General features: G+C 43.7%; 2 protein-coding genes across 3 annotated transcripts in view; both read right to left on the bottom strand.

Annotated features, from left to right (window-relative positions):
- lin28b (lin-28 homolog B (C. elegans)) overlaps positions 1–785 on the bottom strand; it is a 20804-nt gene extending 20019 nt beyond the window's left edge. The window contains exon 1 of the mRNA XM_086018966.1: positions 689–785. Coding sequence (XP_085875092.1) covers positions 689–782 — 94 coding nt within the window. The 5' untranslated portion in view covers positions 783–785. The remainder of the gene's footprint in view (positions 1–688) is intronic.
- Positions 786–2668: 1883 nt separating this feature from the next.
- Positions 2669–16130, bottom strand: part of prep (prolyl endopeptidase) — a 27984-nt gene continuing 14522 nt past the window's right edge. Inside the window, exons 1-14 of one of the 2 annotated variants that reach the window (XM_086019687.1) lie at positions 7574–7812; positions 7256–7330; positions 6921–7054; positions 6685–6815; positions 6393–6602; positions 5996–6117; positions 5802–5907; positions 5436–5627; positions 5153–5350; positions 4972–5075; positions 4672–4903; positions 4466–4597; positions 4197–4353; positions 2669–3371 (exon numbers count right to left, since the gene is read on the bottom strand). In XM_086019687.1, coding sequence (XP_085875813.1) covers positions 3077–3371; positions 4197–4353; positions 4466–4597; positions 4672–4903; positions 4972–5075; positions 5153–5350; positions 5436–5627; positions 5802–5907; positions 5996–6117; positions 6393–6602; positions 6685–6815; positions 6921–7054; positions 7256–7330; positions 7574–7711 — 2226 coding nt within the window. In that variant the 5' untranslated portion in view covers positions 7712–7812 and the 3' untranslated portion in view covers positions 2669–3076. Of the gene's footprint in view, positions 3372–4196; positions 4354–4465; positions 4598–4671; positions 4904–4971; positions 5076–5152; positions 5351–5435; positions 5628–5801; positions 5908–5995; positions 6118–6392; positions 6603–6684; positions 6816–6920; positions 7055–7255; positions 7331–7573; positions 7813–16130 lie in introns of those variants that run through there. The other variant, XM_086019688.1, reaches the window with a different exon arrangement.

Genomic DNA, 16130 nt, shown 5'->3' with positions numbered 1-16130 from the left:
CGTGTTTATCTACTAAGCATTGTTGCACAGTCACACTTTTTCAAAAACGCACTTTAAAAGGACCGTTGAAAATCACACAAGATATTTTCGTATGGTTTGAAAAGAGCTTTGCAAAACCTACATGAGAAAATGTCCACTTGGGGAGTTACTTTAACACTTTTTTCTCCCATCACCCGACTTATTTTAAACGGACAAACACCACCCAAAGCAGAGAAATAAAAACTTCTCTCAAAGACTAAATAGTAATAACAAAAATGATTGAGCAGGGTTCGTGGGCAAACGCATTATCGGTGACGTCATAGGATGTCGAGGGGCGTTTTCGGTCAAATCGGCAAGCACGAAAAAATCCGCACAATGGTCAACAAAATAACCACTTCCGGCGGACTAAATCCATTTTTCGTTTACATTTTGGACTTTGAAGGTTAGTACGTCATCTTTTCACCATTTCACTCAAAACTTGATACTTTCTTTCACTCCTCAAATGATTTTAAAAAATTGTTTGGAAGGAATGGGAGCCCCCTCAAATCTGTAAATGATCGATTATGGTCTTTCCGGTGTTGGATTGCTTCCTCAAAATGGCCTTTCAATACAAACACGCAAAGTTGAGCACTATCTTGAGTCTGCGGTCTTTTTTTGCAGCAAACATTTGTTACATTGGTGCATAATTGAGGATATTAAAGTGACTTACCTGCAGGAGATGGCGCCGACATCTTCCCTGCAGATTTTCGCCAAGCGAATAAAAGTGCACCAATTCGCTTGGACGTCCCAGCCGCGTTTTTCATTGTGCTGACCGTCTGCAATTAAACACATTTTCCATGCATGAATATTTAATCGTCACATTGGAACGTAAGATGAGCAGCGGCTTACCACAACAGCGTCATTTAAGATATATATATTTTTTTGTTTAAAAGGGCGGGTTATGTTGAATAAAAACGTCCTGTTTTTCTTTTATTGCACATTGTTAAATTTGACAAATGTTTCAACGGTGACGGAGTCCCTAAAGTGGTAACACTTAAAAGGAGGTAACGAGGTGCAAAATAACTCGTGTTCCCCTAAAGACACGCAGCACGCTCCTCCTCCTCCCTTTTCTCACACATTCAAAAAGAACATGCTGTCCCCCTCAAAGTGTAACTCAGTATGCGTGGTTAGGTTGTTTTGCATGCATTATAATTCGGAATTCCCCATTCAGACTGTTTTTACACATTTTGTGTGTTGAGGCGGAATGAAACGACACAGCGCCCCCATCGGTCGCTTCGTCACTTGAAAGTTGCAGTTGGGGCAAAACAAAACACATTTACGGAAGCGTAGTGCTGCCCCTCAGGAAAAAAAAAGTTCAGTATCACGTTATCACGTTTTGACATGATGATTTGTTAAACGTAAAAGTTAACATGTTAAAACGTGATAACGTTTATGTAGAGCCGTGATTAACATATACAAAAAAAACATAACGTTCATGAAAAACAAGTTGAAATGTATCACAATAACAACGTGCTACTAAACTTTTTTTTCCCGGCGTGGCAGCAATACGCTTGAAAAAAACCGCTACAATTTAGTCTCGTAAGTAAATATGAACATTGTATGCAGTTGCATGAAAAAAAAATGATTCAAGTCCACACATCCTCCTGCTAACAGGTGCTACAGCAGAAGCTTCAATCCATGATTCGATTCTTTGCTCGAAAGCGCCACCTCAAGGCCGGTTCCTGAAAAGCTCATGATGATGATCTTAAAATGATTATATCATATAATAATCACAGAAAAAATAAATCCATGTTGTTATTATGGATTTATTAAATCCATATTATTATGATGGATTTAGGTTTAGACAATTGTCATGTTTGTGTCAGTAAATGTGCTTAAAAAAATTGTCAAATGTATAATTGTGAATTTGTTTTCAACTTCAAAGTGGCCAGTTCACATGCGACCCTAGTGAGGCATAGAAATTGGATAGAAATTAGATACCTTTTCAATACATACACATCAAGGTAAATAAGGAGAGAGATGAGAAATTAAAGTAAAATACCATTTCCAACACTTAACATATGCAATTGCTTGCTCTATAGTGTCAACGTTGTCCAGCTGTCAACAAAATATTTGTGATTCATTTTTCTGTCCAAATATGCAAATGCTTGTTTTTCCAAATTATGAGAATTTGTTCAAATCACTGAAATAAAACATTCAATATATTCTGCTTCAGTTTTTTTGTAAAATTGAATGTTTTAAAGCGGAAGTCATCCAAACATTTTTTTAAGAATATGTTCTATGCAGGCCCATTACTTGAAACAAGGCAATGATTAATATGAAATATGAGTTAAGCAGCAAAATCCACCCATTTAGAGCCATCTCTGGAGGCGGTCATTTTGTCACTTCTGTCGACTGAAAATGACATCACACACCCTCAGGGCTCAGATAATCACAGCTCAGCTTCAGGATGGCTAAAATGGGTGGATTTTGCTGCTTAACGCATTTTTTATATTAATCATACTGCCTTGTTTCAACTAGTGGACTTGCATAAAACATTTTCTTGAAAAAAATATCTTTGGGTTGACTTCTTCTTTAAGTGTTGTTCTTTGCACCCGGTTCACAGTGATTAATTTCCATCTTTGTTACACTTTTTTTTTTTTTTTTTTTTACATGTTAACATTTAGAGAAGAACCACCCAGCAGATGTATCACTGCTTAAAAAAGATGTTTATTGTGTTTTGCTCCCTTTCAAATGCTAACAATCAGCCTATGTCAAGAGGTAGAAATCAGTGAATTTGTGGGGAATCATACATACACGCACACGCGCGCACACACACAAACATCATTTGAACGGTGCAGCTTCATGGGAAACGTGCAAGCTGAGATATCAATAATAAATAATATGCAGGCGGAGCTTCCGCCACGTGAAGGGTTGCCACTTGAGCCTCATGACAGCAGCTGATTGGCCGATCACAGTAACCCCACCCGCTTATGGCCTTTGCACATTCGCTTGTGATTCTTTCGATAAGTTCAGATGGAGTTCTTCAAGGAGGGGGCACCTTGGGGGGGCGGGGGGGTACGTACGCGGGCGCACACACGTCGACAGGAGACGCCCGTTATTTGGCCCAGGAGATTTGGAGACAACGAGCGATGAAGGCGTAGGTGTCGGCCACCTCCTGGATAACCTTGCTGGTGGGCTTGCCGGCGCCGTGGCCCGACTTGGTGTCCACGAGGATGAACAGGGGGTTGGACTGCTTGCCGCTGCGGCCCACCGTGTGCTGCAGGGTGGCGATGTATTTGAGCGAGTGGAGGGGCACCACCCGGTCGTCGTGGTCGCCCGTCAGCAGGAGGACGGCGGGGTACTGGACCCCGTTGTCCTCTGGGATGCGGATGTTGTGGAGAGGGGAGTATCTGGCGGGTGGTGGGAGGGGGGGGTAAGACACATTCCAAGAGGTGTGGGGAAACATCGTTAGTTGCCTCTTCTCTCTTCACGTACGTCAAATGAGAAGTTAATATTGGTGCATTGAAGGCAATTTGGAGAAATTAGGAGGACACACCGGAAAAGATGGTTCGCCGATAGCAGGGACAAAGATGACAACTTAATCGTGGTTAAAACCAACACGTGAGGGCAAATTCGGTTGATTTCCATTCCTCCACTGTGACTCTCTCAGCCCTTCAGCAGAGACTGAACGCCACACTTTTGAGTGCATGTCATTTAAAAGAATGAATTGGTTCCAATCCACAAAAAACGTTCTGTCCACCCTTTTGCAACCTGAACTCTTCAAATCAAATGCGCAACAAAAGATGAAACTCTTCAACTAAAATGAAGACATTTCATCTTAGACAACACTTATGTTGAATACAAACCCATATTTAGTCACCACAAAAAATCTTCTGGCCTTGACTTGCTCAGGGCATAATCAGTTATTTGATCACTTTTGAATGTTTTTTTTTTTTTGTTGTATACATTTTTGATAACCGTCTCCGAGCAAAATGGAGTGCATTATTTGGCTACAGCCTGCGGAGGCGCTGTTGATTAGCTAAAATTATTTAGAGCAACTCAAACATTTTTGGAATCATTATGAATTTTTTTTTTGTATTTAATATTCTAACAATATTTTGTCCATTAAAGACAGTACTTTCACTCAAAGTGTACTGTAATTACATCTAAGCTACTCTTAGTAACCATGCCAACTAAAGCTGAAAACTATGAATGCGACCACGCGTTTCACTCACTTGATGAGCCACTCAAACTGGTCTTTTTCTTCCGAGCAGCCGAAGTCGGTGGTCCAGGCGTGGCCGATGGTGAACTTGTGGAATTTCAGCATGTCCATGACGCCCACCTGAGCGACCGCGCAGCCAAACAACTCGGGTCGCTGGTTCACGCACGCCGCTGCGTGGAAGGAAAAAAGAAAGAAAGAAGGAAGAAAAAAAAAAAACACATCACGGACGGATGTGACCAAATGGAGGAGGCTGCTTTGTAAGCATGTCCGGGTGACGCGTACCTACGAGCAGGCCGCCATTCGAGCCTCCGTTAATGGTGAGTTTGGACGGAGAGGTGTAGCCCTCTTTGATCAGGTACTCGGCCGCACATTGAAAGTCTGTGAAGCAGTTCTGCTTGTTGGCCAGCATGCCCGCTACAAAAGGGAGACGCATCGCGCGTAAGTGGAAACAAACCCATTTCTGTGAATCATAAGTGAACTCTCGTCACCTTTGTGCCAAGTCTCGCCGTACTCCCCTCCTCCCCGGATGTTGGCGACGGCCAGGACTCCGCCCAGGTGCCGCACAAAGATTAGCCGCGAGACGCTGTAGCTGGGCGTGATGGAGATGTTGAAGCCGCCGTAGCCGTAGAGGAAGCCCGGGTGGGAGCCGTCCAGCTTGATGCCCTTCTTGTGCACGATGAACATGGGGATTTGAGTGCCGTCCTTGGAAGTGTAGAAGATCTGGACGAGAAACGGCAGGCGATGGCGAGATAGGAAAAGATGAACGGGAGGGATGTGATTGACGTTACCTGGGTGGTCTGGTAGTCGGACGGGTCAAAGCCTTTGACTGTGACCTCTCTGAAGATGTGCGGCTGCAGAGGCTCCTTGGTCAAGTCGCAGTGATAAATGATGGCTGGATGAAAATAAAAGGACAATATGGTACTGGATTTGCAGCACAAATCCTCGGCGCTCAATCGAGTTCCATTTTACCTGGCGAAAGGAAGGATGTAAAATAGTAAAAGATCTCAGAGTCGCGCTTCCTTCCTGTGAATCCGACCACAGAGCCGACATCCAGGGGAAAAGTTCTGAGCTCCTCCCCGGAACTGAGACGATACATTTTCAAGACATTCTTCACGTCGTGGAGGAAGCACACGAACAGGTAGCTGGAGTACGTGCAGGTGGCGAATACTGCCAACGTAAGAGAGCGCACGGCGCGTGAAGTGGACGAAAAAAAACGTACAGAGGATTAAAACGCGCCGCGGCCGCTACCCACCGATGACGTCCTTGTCATGCTGAGGGATGAGCTCCGCCCAGTCGCTCTGCGCCGGCGAGGCGAAGTCGATGTTGATGAGGCGGTAGCGCGGGGCGTCCAGGTTGGTCTTGAATGTGAACACCGTGCCCTCGTTGGTTACGTACTCGTACTCGGCGTCAAAGTTGTCGATGAGCTTCACCCATGGCAAAAGTCCTGGATTTGCAGAGAGGAACAACAGCAAACGTGAACGCATTGTACACATTATGAAAGAAAAACTGGAGTAAAAGGGAAAGCCCATAGATATTTAAGAGGCTCCTCGGTTCTTCACAGTCCCGACATATAGCGTTACGGATACATACAAAGAGCTGACAATAACGTCAAACATGCCTGTAATGCCCTGAGGGCTCTTCTTGAGGTCACAATACCACAGCCTGTTGACAGGATCGCAGCCTTCCCTGATGGACAGCAGCACATAGCGGCCATCATCTGAAACCTAGACAGTTACATTTGTCATATCTCAGCGAGTAGAGATAACGAAGCAAAAAGCACGAGTTGAGCCTCATTTATGGGCGGGAAATGACCTCGGCTCCACTCATCCATTTGGGGTGATCAGGAAACTCGGCGCACAGCACATCCTCAGACTGCGGGGTACCCAAAACGTGATAGTATAACTTCTGGTCCAAGTTAGTAGAAGTCTCAGTGCCTAGAAGAGAAGATATTTATTTTCAATCGTGTGAATTGAAAAGAAAAGAAAGGTGGAGGACAAAAAGGAAAAAAGTGCACAAGTACAAGTTGGTATGAAAAGTGGGCCTCTTAAAAAGTACTTAGATGACATTAGTGATTTGTTGTGATGATATCACATTCATAACGCTTTTGGAACGTTTTAACTTGTAACACTAGTCCATAAGCGCACGTTTACTACAGTTGAGTCTCCTACGGAAGGAAAAAAAGGACAGAATGACCTCATCTTGACCTCACCATCGCTTTTGCCCTCTTGCTGGGGGTAAGAGTTGTAGAAAAGGCCTTTCCCGTCATGCGTCCACGACATGCAGCTAAACTTGACCCGCTCCAGACGGTCCTCCAGTTGCACGGCACCTTCCACCCGCAGGAAGTGCATCTCCACCCAGTCCGAGCCGCTGGCGCTAGTGCCGTACGCCAAGTACTCTCCATCTTCTGAGAACGCGTAGCCTTAAAGGGGAAGCAAAATGTTGATGTTTGGGAATTTGTCTCGCAATAATTTAGTGTTAAGTAATTAGGTCTTGATCATTACCCCGCAAGGCAACTGTCCCATCGTCAGAAAACGTGTTGGGATCCAAAAAGACAGTAGGTTCTGCATCCAGGCTCTCCTGCACATACATCACACTCTGGTTCTGCAGCCCAGTGTTGTAGAAGTGAAAGTACCTGCAGATGACGACGGATGGACATCACAACAAGATAACCATTGAATTGGTTATCGTACTCCAACCAAGAATTAGCACGACTGGCTTCTGTTGTTGTCAGCCTTACCGGTTTCCCCTTTTGAAGGGACAGCTGTACTTGGGATAGTCGTACAGCTCAGTCATGCGCTCCTTGAACAAATCCCGCACCTCGCAGTGCTCCAAAAATGGCAACGTGAGTTGATTCTGAGCACTGACAAACGCCTATGAAGTAAAATTGGTTTTGCTTTTAAATATTTTTAAACATACTCAAAAAAGCCAAACAGGCTCAATAGTAATGGGTATGGCAATCTATCAATTATTGAGCAATATTTATGGTGGTAAAACATTTGTAAGCTAGACATTGGACAGCAGCGGCAGGTTTGCTTTTGAATCAAGCTTCAAGATATTCACTCGATTTATTACCTGTGTCTTTTCACTGTCGGGGTCCTCCAGCCAGCTGTATGGATCTGGTATTTTGTAACCATGATAATCATCCACCTATGATACATAAAAAAACCTCTTGTCAGACTTCCGAGTGATCATACAATCATAATTAGAAAGGAACGATTATATAACCAGAACTAAGGTGTACGGCTAACGGAAGTCGGCGTCGCTAACCTTGCTAAGCTAACTAGCATGCTAACAAAAGAAGCCATTCTGCTCAATGAATGAAAGAGCACAATGACAGCAGCCCGGTTGATTAGCACGCTAAGACTCATCGAGCTAACACACTGCACTTACAACTGCATCGTCACGGTAAGCGGTGGGGTAGTGAAAAGCCATTCTGGACGCCAGTTTTCGGGAATCGCGTAAGAAAATAAATTGCCCCAGTGCCCGAAGTGGATATTTGGATATGGCTCTCTGGAAGACGAAGAACATTAACTTGAGACACACACAAAAACAAAAAAAAAATAATAATTGGCACAGGACAGGAGACCCGCTACAAGCTTCGCTACCACACGGCCGCCAACGACCACTGTTCAAGAGGTGACGTTGCGTCTGCTTGGATATGAGCGAAAATATAGAGCGCCCCCTGTGGCCAGGAGAACAGTGACAGTGCAGTCAATTCCAAGTTTCCTACTGTAGGGCTTTTTTTCCTACCAATTTAGAGGGGGGTTTTATGTTTAAAATGAAAAATGGTGTAGTTTTATTTTGGATATTATTCTTTATTAAGATTGATTTAAGAAAAAGAAACATGCATCCATCCATCCATTTTCTGTACCTGGGAGCCATCCCAACTGACTGCAAGAGGCGGAACATTAAACATGTCTTTGAATTACAATTGCAACACAAACATGTAAATCTATTATATACTATATTACAATATTTGGATTTGGATTTTCTGTAATAGTATTTGCTGTATATTAGCGACGTTTGATCCCACTTTTTTTCTAGACCGATGCCAGTGTGAGATTCACCCTTGAGTACTCACCGATACCAAGTACCGATACCACTAGTACTTGTGATACATAAACTTTTTTAACTCTTTGACGCACATTCACCAATATGTCGCAGTAGTCCATGTTGTGTGAAGAGTGCAGTGGTAAATGTTGACCTTTCCACCTCTAGCTAAAGGCTATGTGGGTCCACCGGGAATCTCCATCATCAACTCTTATCTATGTGACAGAGAAGGAGAGACCCCAACCTTTCCCTCCTCTTTCTTTCTGCTCGTCTCCTCCCCCCTTTCCTCCTCTCCCTTCCGTCCGTTCCTTCCTCGCCTGACTTGATCAATCAATCTTGATTTGGCTATAATTATCACTGGCGCCCATTCTTGCGCAAGACCGACAGCATGCAGATAAGGCGAAACCGAAGCGGCACACAACTCCAGGCTTTGAGATAACAGGTCGAGCCCTCGGAACTAAAACAAAAGTGAGTCATTCTTGGAAATGGGCTTTTAATTCGGCATGTCGTTGTCGGCCACATCTGAGCGGAAATTTCAACACGCCGCGCTGCCGCTCGTTGACTTTCTTCACATCGCTGTCGATAAGAGACTGGGAACAGGTTTTCATGACGTGGCGCTGTCCCGGCAGTAGAAATGGAGCGCATTGTTTGGATGCCACGGCTTATCAAACGGTCAGATGTCCTCTGGCACATTCCGCACAGTTCTTACTTTCATATTTATCATCACCCGCGTCATCTTTAGGAAGACAAAGGTTAGTCGGTGTCGTCTAGGATTATGCAAAGCGAAAGTGAGGCTGAATGCGGGGGAGCACGTGAATGTTTCTGTCCTACTTCATTGCATTGAAATGATGAAATTAAAATTGAGCATGTCAACTCCGGTTGAGGGGTATTCGTGGAAGTGCTTATAAAGGTGCGTATTTTGGGACAAAAGATGGTCCCCGGCCTCCGCCCAATTCTATTCTTCTTCCCCTCCTTCAAATTAGGAATACCCCACAATGCAAAGAGGATGTTTTCCTATTCGCCTCGGTCGGATATGGGTCATGGAAACTATTGTCCTCTAACTGGGGGAGACAAACACTGACACTTTGAATGAGTGTGTTTGCATTGAAAAAAAAAAAATTGACCTCTTAATCTCATTCAGTGAGTAAGTGGGGGAGTATTTCAGCGTCTTTTGACATGAGCTGGAAGTGTATGAATTAAAGCTCCTCCTTCCTCGGTTTTTACGCCATTATCCGGCGTCAACAATGATGGGGACCCCCCCTCTCATCACAGGAGGAAGCACCTGTCTCAGTGGTAGCGGATGAAGAAGGACGACCACCTGTTGTGTTTGTGGGCCAGGGTCATCACGAGGTTACTAACCTCCATATGTTCACTTGATAAGAATTGAATGCACTTTTGTCCAAAAAAAAAGTTGGAGTGTCCTGGAGAAGTGCCAACCGGAGTGATAATTTGATCATATTGAGATATTTATTTCATAAATATGAAAACAGCCCGCATGAAACCCTCTGAAGCATTGTATTTTATTTTTAAATCATCCCACTGGGCGACACAGCAATGGGGAGGGGGGCACACGAATGATTGGGGATGGGGGAGGGGGGGGCGCGTTCTTAATTGCGCGGATGTGCTTCCGTCATGTCGAGATTCAAATGTCTGACTAACATGCCGCATTTAAAGGGAATGAAAGGATCCGCTTTGATTGACCATGATTGAAGTCAGCCGGGACCACTCCCACAGTGGCGCAGCCCTCCCGCAGTTTGCTGGGTGAAGCTGAGCAATATGCACAATTCACATTTTTTTTTCGTTGAACTGGGTAATTGTGAAAGCAAACAAGGACCCATCAGCATACCTTCACTTACGATGACATCATTTCCACCTCATGTTGCACAAGCATTCCTATACGGGATGTTTTTCGACATAGAATCGTCCCTTGAAAACAATAAAACATTTTACTGTCAATAATAAAAAAATTTTTTTTTTTAAAACTGCAAACAACATACCATTTAAAGGTTGTCTATTGTACTACATAAGCACAAATGACACGACCTCACCTATTTTCAGTTGCCCCTTCATCCTAATAATAACGTCTGTCCGAGGGGGATGCCAAGGCGACACAACAATGCTCAAGGATGCTTTTAAGTGCGGAGATCACAGAGGACGGCTTCTTCCTGCCTGTTCGTCTCATCGGGCTGTTATTAGCCACCGAGGGCCAGGGCGACAGTCTCCGCTCTGTCCTGTCCTGCCTGCGTGTGACGTGGTCGACGGTCAGGACGGCCTGTCCCATCGGATGTCAACAGGAAGTGGGAATTTACAAATGACACAATTGGGGGTTTGGATGTATGGCGCACGTGCCAAATATGTCATCGTAAAAAAGGTTGAAGTCACTATGTGGATATGTGAGGTCAACCGGGATGACACAACTGCATGGAGCCATCTGAGTTTTGGGTTTTTCCTGCTACTTGTTACTGTCTGTGGCCGTGGACTTCATTTGCTGTGAAGGGCAGCAAAGCCTTCGGGCGCCGGTTGCCAAGGAAACAGAATAAAAGCCAATTGTTAATTGGGCTTTGGGGGAAAGCGTCACATTCTGCCTAATATACAAGTGGCTTTGAAAGCTTGTCAAGTGACCAGTAAAAATAAAATCCAAACATGAGTTTTCAGAACAATAAAATGTGACCTGGCAATTTTTTATATATATATAAACACCACAGACAAAACATCACAAATTATTGTCATACAGCGTGCCTCAAAAGTCACGATACACTTTTTTTCCTCATTCGGACAGATGTTAGGTCATCGGCAGCATTTGATAGTTTGCGGTTTTCGTCAGCATATCATCGTCGTGCCTAAGCCTCACCGATTTGGCATCGGAGCGACATTGCAAAATTGCCGCCGGGCAAGAAAATGTTCTGTTTTCGACTGCAGTTCATTGGCGAGGGAATGTTATGCTTCCAAAAAGTGCAAAAAGGCTACGAGGCTCTCAAAAGCTGCTGGCAACCCAACCTCCTGCAAAGTTTTGTGGATTACAAGATTAGTTCCTGTCTAATGTTTCTCATGAAAAGTGATGAAAACTCCTCGCTTGAGGTGAGGCAACCGTATCACTTCGGTCATACGTCAGACCAAAAAACATTACGAGAGCTACAAGAACAACCTGCCAATTAGTCAGAGTGGAAGGGAAGTTTGTCATTGTTTTGCTGATCATGTTGAAAGCAAGTCAGAGACACTCGTGTTGCTCAAAGGCGGCCCGCTGAAAGATGCCAAGATAAAGGGACAGTTTGCACAAACAAAACACTGTTACTTACAGGTGTGGGCCACACGCATCATTGATATTTACACTTGCATTAAAAAGACGTCATGGTTGGAAAAAAAAAAAAAAGAAAAAAAAAGAGCTTCACAATCGCAGTCTGAGTGATTTGTATCTTGTCGTCTGGCACCGTGTTTTCCAACTCGTCAAACCAGCCGGGCTGCCCACGCTAAACTGTCATTGCGGGCATTTGTTTGCCCTAATTTGTATTTCAATGTACAGTGAGAGGTCAAAAGTAGCCCTAGTCACATTAAGGTTGCGTTGAAAATCTCTTTGGATTAACACGATGGTGAGATGTGCCGCTTTGACTGCTATTTGTTACTTACCATCATCGTGTGTTAATTACACAAACAAGACTAGTTGCGGTTACTTGTGGTTTTGCCTTTTCATGCTATCATTCATAAAGGGCTCCTCCGCACCCCCAAAACATTCATGGCAGGGTTACGCCGCCGTTGAAACGGAACGCTGTCGTAAACCGAGGACTGTATTGCCAAGTCAGAATGAAACGGTTCACTTGTATTTCGTCATCCTCCATGAACCAGGAAGTAGACTGCTAACTGACAAATAAACGGACCACCAATGTGGCGCATTGTTTTTCCACTTTTGCTGACTAGCGTCACAGTATTTAGCAACGCAATTCAACAACAAGAGTGCTCGTTAAACATTCATGGCACAAGGAGCAATATATTGCCACCCTTCTAAAATAATGGCCTAAGTCTTTTTTATTTATTTTTTTTCAGTTTTCCAGAAAGCACAAAAAACTGAAACAAATTCGGATTAGATTAAGTTGATTAATAATTTCCTTTCAGGGGTAGTAATGAATGATGTGTTTAATGAAGCATGTAGCCGAGTTTAGCAGAGGCCACCTCTAATAAAATGGGCGACATCCAGCACCCTGCGGAGATGTTTCAAATGATTTTTGTCAAAATATGACCGTGGCCATTATTTCAAGAGGCTGATGATCAAGTAACATAAAAATGTGCTTGTTCAAAACGGACCCTGGACGCGACCATTTGTTCCAGTAGCCAATCGGGGAAGAAGAATGCTCATTTTAAAAATGGTTGAATGAATGAATTATTGAAGTGTGCGCTCTGACCATAACAAGGCAGGATATGGCAATAAATGGCCATCAAATTTTCTTATCAAACATAACGCAGCTCTTCAGGAATTCAAGGTAATAAATCTTAGTTTGTGATTTTGTAGTGCGGGTAACATCGCATACCTACATTTACAACCTTCATTCTAATATTTCTTTATCAATTTATTCCCAACGGTCTCTCTTTTTTACTGTATTCCAACCAAAGTATTTCAATACATGCCTGTAACCCAGGTCAATAGATTTTTTTTAGAAAGCACCAAGAAGCAAAACACTGCACCAAAGCTTACATTCAGACTTAGGTAAGAAGACCCCTGATGTGCTTCAAATGTGTCCATCATCTCTTTTTCCTCTATCTTTGAACTTCACTTTGTTTCGGGTTGAAAAAAAAAAAAAAAAAAAAATACAGTGGACCGGGCAGTGAGTAGAGTGAGTGTAAAGCTTTGCGTGCAGACGGATATTAGCCTTTTAAAGGCAAAACAAATATGTGTGGCAAAGGTGCGCCCTGTAATTTCGCTGTTGACATGTGCACTTACAGTGGGGCTCCAGGACCGTGTTAATGACTAGGGCAGGTAAGACATGGAGACAGGTGGAGGGCAGTGCCGTCTGACTGCTCCACAGAGAAGAGGGCGAGAGTGCGTCTGTGCTGCGTGATTGTGTAAAAGTGTCACAGGCAGACACTGTGGCACCTGGTGATGTCATCCATGTTGTCACCGGGCGCCTTCAAAGTTCCCCCGTTTACAACACACGCCATTCCTCAAGCAGTAAAGCCTTGAATCACGCCGCATTGTTCTCCTCTTGCCCTCTTGCTCAACAACAAATGACAGTGCAGCACGCTGCCTCTTGGAAATAAAAAAAAAAGGTCTGCAGGAAATAGCCACGCGGCAAGCTATCATCTACGGGAGGCCGGGGAAAATTACGGCCATATATATATATATATATATATATATATATATAATGTAATGAGCAAGGGGCATTCAACAGGTTGGCCAAGCATATAAACGCTCATAAGAGAAGCGCAAATTCGTAATATTACGAGAGGGAAAAAAGAGTAAATTCAGAACATAATGAGAAAAAGTAGTCATTTTATAAGAAGGAAGTCGGAATATTGCCGACAGTCCATCATAATCATCGTTGAAAGATTAAGACCAATGTCAATACAAATTATGTATTTGATTAAAAAACAAAAAACAAAACACCTAATAGGGCTGGTATGGAAGGCTCATTGTTGTTGGAAATTTAATTTAGAACTTATTGTCAGGTCATGTGATGTAACTTGATACATTTGACTAGTTTATGTGTTATGTTTTGTGAAAATTATTCAGACTCTGATTATTGCATTAGATGGCATTTATGGGAAATGCCTGCATTTTCACATCTTCCTAATCGACGCATCTGACCGTTTGAACAATATCAATATATGTATTCTATATGCGTTTATATTACACAATTTTTAAAAAGTGCATTACTTCTCATACAAAGCCCCCTTTATTTCTGGTGAGAACAGACCGCAGACTGCTCGTCGGCAATGTGACAAAGTTGATTGGATCTAAGCATGAAATTAGCCACAGCTCGGCTGTAAAATTAAACATTCGACAAAGTTGCTTAAAAAAAAAAAAAAAAAAAAAACTGTCTTAAGGCAGAAAAAGAGAAGGGGGAAAAAAACTCACGAACAATAAAGGAATACGGATATGGCTTTTAGTCATGTTGCAACAGAAAAAGGCCTTTCCGACACATTAGTAAGCTATCGAATTGTCCAGTAATTCCAGACTAATACAAAAACAAGATGACATTTAAAGCGTTAATTACTGTAGGCTGCATTGGAGGGCTGTCACTTTTGCACTGTGACTATGTTGTTTTCTCTCTCTGTGGGTGGTGTGAATAAGATGTAAAGCTGTGTATGCATGCACACGTGTGTGCGTGTAGTGCAGCGACATTCCTCTTAGCCTCGAAACTATGATAATAACCTGTCAACAGGAGATCATCCACCGGCGAAGGAAAGACAGTTGGTGGACGTCGAGGTGGGTGGTGGTGGTGGTGGTGGTGGAAGTTTTGGTGCTTTGAACTTAAACAAAAGGTCAGGCAACCGCTTTTAATATCGCTAGCGCTTGTATTAGACCAGCGCTGTGTCTTAAAGCCATAATAAGTACAAAATTGACAAGGAATGTTTCGAAATAATTCTGATGGCAAGGACGCCTCTCGGTTCAAAGCATGAATGTACACTACCGGACGTGAGTAAGGACCTTAGGCAGGTACAGAATCAAGCATGGAAATGATCGTGAAGCTACGTGATAGGCTGCCCGCGCTATCATCCAATCAGCTAGCATCACAACATATGTTGGCTAATGCAATGCTGAGTCTGGACTTGACTGATGCTAGCCGCGACAATGAGCGAGTGGAAGGAACAGTGAATAATGACGATTGTGAGGCAGTGAGGTATTACTGCTAACGTTAGCTGCTAAGCATAGCATAGCAGCTAACTGAGTGTTTTGATTCCAATGGCAGTGATGTGGGGGAAAAGGAAGAAGCCGGCGTGCCTGGAGAAAACGCAGAACACAAAAGGCTAAATCCACACAGAAAGGCCGGCGCCACGATTCGAACCCGGAGCCTCAGAACTATAAAGGAGGATGTACTCAGCTCTCACCTTTTAATATTTATAAACAAATGTTTATCATAATCCCTATAGAGCTGATTTTAGAGTCAAGCCATGACCCAAAGCTGCTTAAAAGACAAGACGACTTTTTTCACCCTGATGAGCGGCACACGAAATTGTTTTCATAAAAAAAAATGCCACCGATTTTCATGACATTGCCGTGAACTTTTTGCATGTAAGGTTTGTCACGTCGCTATAAAACCACTTATCATCAGGCATCAAGTCATCCCAGCCAACTCCCAAAGCTAGCACGCAGGTACTCCGAGCACGCAAATCCATAGGTAGACGGCTCACACAATGCATGCGGGTATTAAAGGTAGGCGGACGAGACTGGGATAGGGAAGCCTCGGAGAGGAAGAGGAGGGGAGATAAATAGAAGGTGATGAATGAGATGACCCAAGGCAAGGAGAAAGAGGCAAACAGTGAGACGCAGAAGCGGATTCTAAATTACACGGTGGCTCATGTCAGCAGTTGTAATTAGTAGCTTAGTCAGGTGTGGCGAGCAGGACAGGATGTGTCAGAAAAGAAACCGAAAAAACAAAACAAAAAAAAAAAACAAGACAATAGCATACAAGACACAATAAACTCCGCCGCACGGGGCGAGAACAGTAAAAGGCACGACGACGCCGAATGGAAAGACAAGGCGGGTTGTTTGCGGCGTGTCGCGTGTCAAGCACGAGAATGATGTGTGCGGAAATCCAGCCGCTTCTTGAATGGGCTGGCGCCGCGCCAAGGTAAATGTTGCTTTTGGAAGGCAGGACGAGAAGACAGGAGACGAGAGTGAAAGCTGGACTACACGTCGACAAGCAGCACAACACACACATTGTTGCGCAGCGAGACTGAAGGAGAA

This window comes from Filicampus tigris, chromosome 20, assembly GCF_054856515.1.
Source record: "Filicampus tigris isolate MCC_2025a chromosome 20, RoL_Ftig_1.0, whole genome shotgun sequence".
Taxonomy (NCBI): Eukaryota; Metazoa; Chordata; class Actinopteri; order Syngnathiformes; family Syngnathidae; genus Filicampus; species Filicampus tigris.
Note: the sequence above shows the minus strand (reverse complement) of the source record. Positions and strands in the feature narration are given on the sequence as shown.